The following is a 9,008-nucleotide window of genomic DNA, read 5'->3' on the forward strand; positions in this document are numbered from 1 at the left end:
GAATTTTCCGCTCTTGCTACATTGGTTCATAGTCGTACAAACCTCGCATTTGAGGTGTGAATCTTTAGCGGCAGGGAGATATGTCAAAGACGGGAATTTCAATTGTTCAAGCAACAGGACGCCAATCAAATCGAGAGGGGATCTCGTAGCGTTTTTCATTATGTATCGGTACACTAATAATATGAAAGTAATAAATGCATCTCTATTGTATCTTAATGTTAATTTTAGCAACCTAATCTTACTTTTCATCAAAAAAAAAAATTGAATTATAAAATGAATAATGCATGGAAAAATATAAGAATTTTAAAAAAAAAAAATTGCTGGAATATTCACTCTGAGAAATGGGTCATCATTTGCATTAGCTTAGGAAACTCAAGCCCTATTTATGTATCGTTAAGCCTTGTGCCGTACCTTTCCTTTTTTTTTTTCTAGTTACCCTTTTCCCTTTTTTTTTTTTTTTACTCGGGTTCTTTCTTTTTTTTCTTTTTTCGGTCCTTTCTTTTCTTTTCTTTTTTTCGTCGTCCTTTCTTTTCTTTTCTTTTTTTTCGTGGTCTTTTCTTTTTTTCTTTTTTGGGGTCCTTCTTTTTTTCTTTTCTTTTGTTGGGCCTGCATATATTTTTTTCTGTCCTCTTTTTTCTTTTGCCTCTTTTTTTTCTTTGTTGGGCCCTGCATTATATTTTTTCTGGCCTCTTCATCTTCTTTTCTTCTGTGGGCCTTGTTCTTGTATTGGGCCGTCTGAGCGAAGCGGGCCTAACTTCAACTTGAGTTGCGGAGGCTAAGACAAAATGATGACCCATCTTTCTTCACGGTGAATACTCGGCCCAAGTGGGTTGGGCAATCATGTAAGGTGGGAAATCCTATATAAACATTACTTTCCTTTTTATTTTTCCGATGTGGAAAGAGTTTCCTATTTATTTCTCCTATTTCCAAACTGAGACGTTATCTCCTATCACAGTCCGACTCCAACTCAAATACCCAATCGTGTGGACTCACACGTGCGTGCGTCTTCGTCTTCCTCTGAAAATCAAACCAGCCCTGAAAGATTCTGCTATTCCCAGATTTCTGTTACTGGGTTCGATTCTTACAACCGTCTGTTCCTACCTCGATGATTGGTTATTCCCAGATTTCTCTCTCTCTCGCTCTCTACCTTCGATGTATGTCCATGTTATTCAATATTTAACAAATGAGCGTTGCTGAATGTGTTACTGATATCTTGGCGTTTCTTTGCAGGGGGGTTTCGAGATGGTCGATGCTATAGCTGAAGGGATAGCTTTGAGCAGTGTTTCATTCAAAGGTAAAGTTACACTTGCTTAAGATTTTATTATGTATTTCAATTTCAATGCTTCAACATTCTACTTCTGAACTAATGTAACTAGTGTCTACCCTGTTTAAAATGTTGTGTGATTGATTCTAGATGTAGATGCAGTTACGCCGAAAACAGCAACCGAGTCACAGCTGATAACATGAAAGTAATATGCATGACACAGAGTTGGCAGTATTCTGATGTGTATAGTATTTTGTTTGATTACAAGCTATTGATGAAATGGTTACGTTGTTTGACAGGAAAGGCACATTTCAGCTTTAAATCTCTGTGTTAATATCCATCCCTAAGCTACTTGGATCACTTCTTTTCAGCCCTATGAAATACTTTGTAAGTGGGAAATAAGAGGACTGACTTGGTACATTGTCTGTTTTATTGCATTAAAGACCCATTGCTGATTCCATTTATTATTTTCTGCATAAACCAATATCAACAATGACAAAGCTTTGACCATACAACTGTTGGCTGTGACGTGTTTGCCCCTTGTGGTGAAAACAGAGGAGTTTATTGTCCCACACCCCCTTGATTTGCAGGTCTGATTGCTCATTTTCATTCCATCTTTTCTAAACTTTCTAATTTAGTTGTTTCAAGTCCTACAGGAGGCACATGCAAAATATGTTCTTGAGGCTAGAACTATTCAAAGAATAAAGCTACTGGTTTTGATCACATTGATCGAGAATGAAGCTACATACTTTACATGCATATATCTGCAATTAATAGAGAAGACTTCTTCCTTAAGTAGTCATTTGGAAAGAACTATGGTTCCCTCTTTCTATTCTATTTATGAGATGCTGTTGTTGATCAGTCTGCTTAGTTTAATATAGGTAGAAGCCTAAGCTCTCTAGTACCCAAACCTATATTTTAAAAGTCTGGCCTTCCTTGATGTTCCACTGTCCTATTAACATTGAAGTTGGTAAAAGCAGTCTCTAGATTTTATGCAGACAATGCTGCACATTTAAGTTGAAAAATTAGTTATGTGCTGATTGGTACGTTCTATTACATGGAATTCACTCTATTTTCCTCTTTCTGTTTGATTGCTATGTACTTCAGGAATTGCTGCTTAGGAGATTTGCTGCTTAGGTATGAGGAGAGTGATCTTAGTGAAGCAAAACCAGTCAAACAGTGACGGATTGTGAATATTATATATCTCCCTTATAAAGATTTTGAGCTTACAAGAAATGTGATCATGCAGTTCTAATGGGGTTCCTTAATATGAAGTAGACATGTTCAGCATGGAGTTTTGTGTAAGGTTTGAATTTTGTTATTTTGTTACATAGGTTCCTTTGTTGGAATTTTGGTTGAGGTGTAAAATCGACTGGGGATACATACTCAGGAAGACTCTTTCATTTTAGATACTGTGCATCCCAGCAAGACGGCCCACTTAGTATGTTGAAAGAGATAGGAGTGTTTTCTTGATGCTTTTCTTTTTACTGCTGTAAGCCTTGCTAAGCTGCTAGCTCTTATATTTCTTATGGGATTCCCAGTACAAATAATTTGATATTGATTTAAATTTTCATTGAAATACAAAGTCTACAAAACGCTCTTATTACTCTTTTGTAATACGAAGTCTGCAAAACACTCTGATGTACTCTGTGTTTGTGGTTATTTATTTATTTTATTTGACAATTTCTTTTGTTTGTGCTTGCTTTCTGGAATTTCAGCCTGTATCAGTGAACCTCTCAATGTTATTTGAGCTTTGCCTCCATAGAGCCATTCTCCCACATTCATCAATACATTGAGGTTTACGCCTTCAAGGATTGTTTGGGGATGATGGTTTCAGCACTCTTCTGTATTATCAGTGCTGCTTTTCTCTTGGGTTATAAGTTAGTATTTGCACTTGCATTGGCATTTGGATGTGATAGAAAGAAAGACTCCCAGAGGGGTCTTCAGTGCAAGATAAACAGTAGAATCGGAAATAATTTCAGACCCCCTAAATTTAGGGGGTGTGTTTTTTTTACCCAACAGTAAGCTGCCTTTTCCCGCTGTTTTATAGGATTCCTTAGTCCGTTTGAATATGTAAAAGAAGAGAAATGGAGCATTAGCATTGCTCACTGCCCAAAGCGTCAAACAAAAGTACCAGTTCAGTCTCACTGTCGATGCAAAACAAGTAGTGTGTTTGTGTTCATACATGTATAACGAGATTGCTTAAAGGTGTAGCATAAATCTTCAGCTGTAAGTTTAGAATATGCAATTATGCATCATTACCAATCAGACATTAAAGGCCAAAGTTGGACCGTTATAACAAGAAAGCATTAGGCTTTACCTCACTATTATATAACCCGTGATATATAAATGCATAGTTTCTGAAGTTCTAACATCTGAAACAACAATGGCTGCAATCAATCTCTAAATAAAAAAAAGAAACAACAACAATGGCAGCAAGCAGATTCATCGAGAAAAAAATGGCAGCAAGCCAGAACCTCAAAGATCTCCAATGGGTTCTGCAAGCTCTCAAATCCGAAAGTCTCAAGTCTCAACCTACAACACGTCTCCTTCTACCTTCCACAACCCTCTTCTGGCTGCTATCAAGAAACCGAGACTCCATGAACATATAACATTTCAAAAGACAGCCTCTCTTACTTTTCACATATCCTCAACAGTTTTAGGAACATCCAAAGCAACCCAATTGTCTCTAAGAAACTTGGAGTTCCACCGGATCAAATGCGAGCTCCAACTACTGAGTGATCTCACTGTATTACTTGAGTGCAACTCAAACATCAAGCTTGTCATGTTTCGAAGATACAGATTCCAAAGAGAATGCATATCAAAGCTATCTGTAGTTATGAACAAAAATAGTGATCAAAGAGATAAGGTTTACTGAATCAAATTTAAATGTTGGGTCTGTTGAGCTGCATTTCTTGCTTCTGCTCTCAAGGTGAATGATATCTTGGAAGAGTTACAGATATGGGAGGACTCTATTGGCTCCAAGGGAACAGAGGAGCTTTCAAAGATGATTGAAGTGAAGTAGTGAACTCAACACTGAAGCTGCTAACAATATTTGACTCGATTTCGATCACTGTAACCCCACTTATCTCTGCAGTTTTAGCAAGGAATAGAGCTATGGAAGTGTATGTTTGGAGTGGAGAAAAATGGCGTAAAGAGTTCAAAGGTGGTTGAGCTTCTACCTGAAAACAGCACACTCCGAATTTACAGGCTAGGCCTTTCAGGTGCATGCAGGGTTGCAAGTGCTTTTGACTTGAACTCGACTGTCAAGTCACTTGACATGACTGGGGTGCGGTTGGGAAGTCAAGATGGGCCAAGGAGTTTTGGTGGGGTTTGGAGCAAAATCAGAGCCTCAAAGAGGTAAACTTGTCGAAAACTTGCCTGAAAGATATGGGGAGTCATATATGTAGCGGCTGTACTATTCAAGAACCAGAGTTTGGAGAGCTTGTATTTGGATAGAAACAGATTTGGAGGTATAGGAGTTGAGCATTTACTCTGTCCTTTTAGCCGGTTTTCTCCGCTGGAATATCAAGAAAACATTACTTTCAAGTCTGACATTTAGAGGTGGAAGAACAAAGATTGGAAGGGAGAGACCTGCAGCCATTTTACAATTGCTGACATCCAATGAGACTTTGACTAGGTTGGGGATAAATGATGATGAGAGCTTAAGTTCAGATGATTTTGTCAAAATTTTCAGGAGCTTGGAGAAGAATGCCTCCTTGAGACACTTGTTTTTTCAGGGTGTCCAAGGGGAGTTGCTTCTGCAGACAATCATGAAGACATTGCAGGTAAATCCTTGGATTGAAGATATCGATCTCTCGGGAACACCCCTGCAAACTTTAGGAAAGACTGATGGGCTGTATCAGAGATTGGGTCAGAATGGTAAGGCAGAACCCGAAACAGGTTTTGCTCAAGGACATGCCACTAACAGTACCAAAGAGTTGTAGAGTATTTTTCTGTGGGAAAGAATGTGATTTGCTAAAAAGTTGATTTGCTCAAGTACTTGTTAGCTTCAAAAACAAATTTGGATTTTTATTTGCAGGTAAGACTACATTGTGTAATACAATACTGCAGACTTTCTACTCATCAAAGCTTCCCCTTGTGGACCAAGTAAGATCTCTAGGAAACCCAGTTGAGCAAGCAGTTAGATCGGTTGGAGTGAAGATCAAAACATTCAAAGAAGATGACACGAAGATTTCGATATGAGATCTTGCTGGTCAGCATGAATTATATTCCCTCCATGATCTCATGTTTCCGGGGCATTCTTTCTCTCAGTTTCCAGTCTATTTAGGAAAACAAACAATAGAGAGCCAAAGACTGCAACAGAGCTAGAGAGGACCTCCAGTATTCACTCAGGTTCATAGTGTCAAATTTAAAAAGAGCAGTTCAGCAATGCATGCTACCAAATGTGACAATCGTGCTCACACACTATGACAAAGTCAATCAGCCATCACAGAACTTGCAGGTTGCAATAAACTCGATCCAGACATTGCGAGACAAGTTCCAGGGATTTGTTGACTTCTACCCAACAGTGTTCATGGTTGATGCAAGATCAACATACATGTATTCCTTCTTTGCTCGGACAAGGCTGTCTTTGAGTTTCGACATTGAAGAAGAACTCAACTTGATTCCTCTTAGGATCATATCCTCTGCATACTTGACTGCTTCTGGGACCCTGTTCATATCGCGAAGTCCTAGAACCAAAAAATTCCCAGTTTCCTCCAAGCCAGAATGGTAATTTTCTATCATAAATTTCCAGACTTTTATAGCAAAATAAGGGTCCCCCAAATCCAAGTATATCCTGACTGCAGCAGTACAATTAACCTGGTCCAGAATACACTCATTTTTAATCATCTCAGTGAACAAAGCCCCAGCCTCCTGTAACTTCCTATTCTTAATGAGCATCTTAAACACCATGTTATATGTCTGCGAATTTGGGAATGCCCCATTGTAGACCATCTCATCCAGCATCCTTTTTGCTACACTAATATTGTTTCCATGGCAATGCAAAGAAATCATCAAATTATACATACTGGTATCAGCTTGCAAACCAAGTCCCCCTACCATTGCCTCCCAAAGAGCCTCAGCTCCACCAACATTGCCTTCGTTGACACACTCATCAAGTGCAAGCCTGAAAAACTTAACCCCCGGATAACACCTCTTAGCTTTCAAGGTGTCAAAAAAGTCCAGCGCCACGCAAATCCCATTATTCCCCTTGAGCAGAGTATTCAAATATGAATCGTAGGCGGGCACATTGGTGGGATCCCAACCAATCTGACTCACCATCTCATCCAAAACCTTGGTGGCAGAGGCAACATTGCCTTCGCTCTCCCACCCCTCCAACAGGATGGCATAAGTATCAGCGTCCGGCCTGATCTTATCCTTAGCAATGTAGTAAAAATCAAAGGCATCGGAGGTCTTGCCATCTCTACAGATGGCACTCAAGAGAGAATTGAACGCCACAATATCTCTAGCAACACCATATTGGTCCATAACCTCAAAGGTCATGATAGCCTCAGGGGTTTTATCGGCAACCACATAACTACTAAAAACAGAAGCAAAAGTGGCCAAAGAGAGTAACCTTTCTTTGTTCATGGACTTGATGGCGTCCCACATGGCATCAAAGAAGCAATTCTTACCCAACAGATCAACAACCAAATTCCAAGCATAGGGAGAGTGGTGCTCGTTGAGCTGACGACCAGACCAGCGGAAGAACTTGAGGGCGGGACCCGGGAAAGCGTAGGAGAGCTTGAGGACCTCTTCCACGTCATGTTGGCTCACCCGAATACCGGTGTCGTTTAAGGTCTCTTCCACCGAGAGGCAGTGGATTTCGGCCACAATTGCACACAGCAGCTTGATTTTGGGAGGCAGGGGTTTCCCAGAGTCCAGGTATGACGGAAAGGTCGGCTCCGAATTGGAATGCTGGTGTTTCTTCCCAGATTCGGGTCCGGGTTCGGGTTGATCAGGGTAATCACGGTGTCGCTTGCTCCTGCTCATACTCCTCCCTAATTCCCTATCAATACAAATCAAACCCTATATTTTGTAATTGGGAATCAAAAACAGAGAACGCAGACTTACGATTTTTTTGAGGGAAAGGAAAGGAAGAAAGGCAAAAAGGAAAGGTTATCTATGAGCATATGCACCACTTCGACTCCGTCAAACCTTCAAAGTTCAAACCATCTGGAAATCTTATAAGCCTAAATGGCACCCATTTTGGGTGAGTTGGATCGATCCTTAACCCGGCTAATACATTATTTAACCAAATCAGTCTTTGGTTCTTAGTTACTATTCACATTTTATACAAATATTTTTTTTATTGATAAACAATTATTATCTTTTACTCTATTATTGAATTTAATAATTATTTATTAAAGAAATTAAATTAGAATTATTTATAAGATATTAACGACCAATGCGTGAAAAACACGTGTCCATATCAATATTGTTATCTTTTATAAATATCTAAAAATTTTGATAAGGATATACCAATGAACGGGCGACACTTGTCTTCTACAGACATCGTTATCTTCTGAAATAATTGAGACGATTTTTGATAGGATTTCAAACCAATCGCAACACGCCACGTGAGTTGACGATAACAAATTGTCTCCTAAAAACGTCAATAAATAAGTTTCAAACTCATTATACGTTCACACATTCATCTCCTCCCTCTAGATTCATATATCATCATCTAGGAAAATTTTTAAGAACAATACATGACAAATGGTCCACTCCTAATTTTAGTGTTTCAAGTTTTAAAACAATCATAACGGTACATGAACTTGTAATCTCAACCGAAAATATGTACATACTGTTACATTCTCCATTATCAAACGTGTTTTCCGTTAAACTTTGAGGGGCAAATCCGTTACTCCTTAATGTAGCAGTAATAAATTATTAAAATCAATAATTAAATTAATAATTAATAAGTAGAGGGAAATAATAAAGGAAAAAATATTGTTGTCTCTCTTTTTCGTCCTCGTTCAAACCCAGCATACACAAAAATGGCGATCGAGGTAGGACTATGGGAGGAAGTTGGAAGATGATTTGATTTAAAAAGTTTTTGAGAATATATGGTCTGAGTTTACAAGATTAAAAAAGTATATAAATAGAAAAAAAGAAAAAGAAAACATAATATAAAGAAATAGAGAATGAAGAAAACCTGAAACTACCCTTTGAAAATTGAGAAATTGCATAGAGTTAACGGTGTTATTAACGACATGTGTTAAAAGTGTGCCGACTTTTAAACGTCATATATCATTTTGATTGTTTTAAAACTTGAAACACCAAAATTGAGAGTAGATCGTTTATGTGTACTGTTCTTAAAATTTTCCCTATCTTCTATTTCACTTGTCGTATTTTTATAGATCGTATAAGAAATTATTTGAGAGCGAGAGATGAAGAAGATGAAGAGCACATTATGCAGATCGATTCAGTCCAACAATGCTGAAGTCGCTGCACTGCTTGCCCAATATCACCATATGCAGATACAGACTCCTCAATGTCGTGGTTCATGTCCTGATTATACCCCTAACGTTGAAAGATAAGGCAATCAAGAGGGGCTAACATGATGGAGGATTACTTTGTCGAGCATCCAGTGTACAACAATGCAATTTTCCGTTTGAATTATAGAATGCAAAAACCATTATTCAATAACATCATGGCGGACCTATGCAATTTTGAACTTTTTTGGAAGCAAAAACCAGATGCCACCGAAAAGCTAGGATTGCTCCCGGAAGAAAAA

General features: G+C 38.5%; 1 protein-coding gene and 1 non-coding gene across 2 annotated transcripts; one reads left to right on the forward strand and one right to left on the reverse strand.

The window, feature by feature from the left end:
* The first annotated feature begins 914 nt into the window (after positions 1-914).
* LOC101299033 lies at positions 915-2,839 on the forward strand. Its single transcript, XR_185217.1, has 6 exons — positions 915-1,154; positions 1,231-1,294; positions 1,415-1,469; positions 1,564-1,651; positions 1,766-1,854; positions 2,372-2,839. It is a non-coding gene; the product is annotated as an uncharacterized LOC101299033 (transcript).
* A 2,434-nt stretch (positions 2,840-5,273) lies between these two features.
* Positions 5,274-7,329, reverse strand: LOC101299231 (pentatricopeptide repeat-containing protein At1g77360, mitochondrial-like). Its single transcript, XM_004307040.1, has one exon. It carries the CDS (start codon positions 7,259-7,261, stop codon positions 5,786-5,788), a length of 1,476 nt encoding a protein of 491 aa, XP_004307088.1. The 5' UTR covers positions 7,262-7,329; the 3' UTR covers positions 5,274-5,785.
* Positions 7,330-9,008: the final 1,679 nt, after the last annotated feature.

This window comes from Fragaria vesca, linkage group LG7 (genome assembly GCF_000184155.1).
Source record: "Fragaria vesca subsp. vesca linkage group LG7, FraVesHawaii_1.0, whole genome shotgun sequence".
NCBI classification, from domain to species: Eukaryota; Viridiplantae; Streptophyta; class Magnoliopsida; order Rosales; family Rosaceae; genus Fragaria; species Fragaria vesca.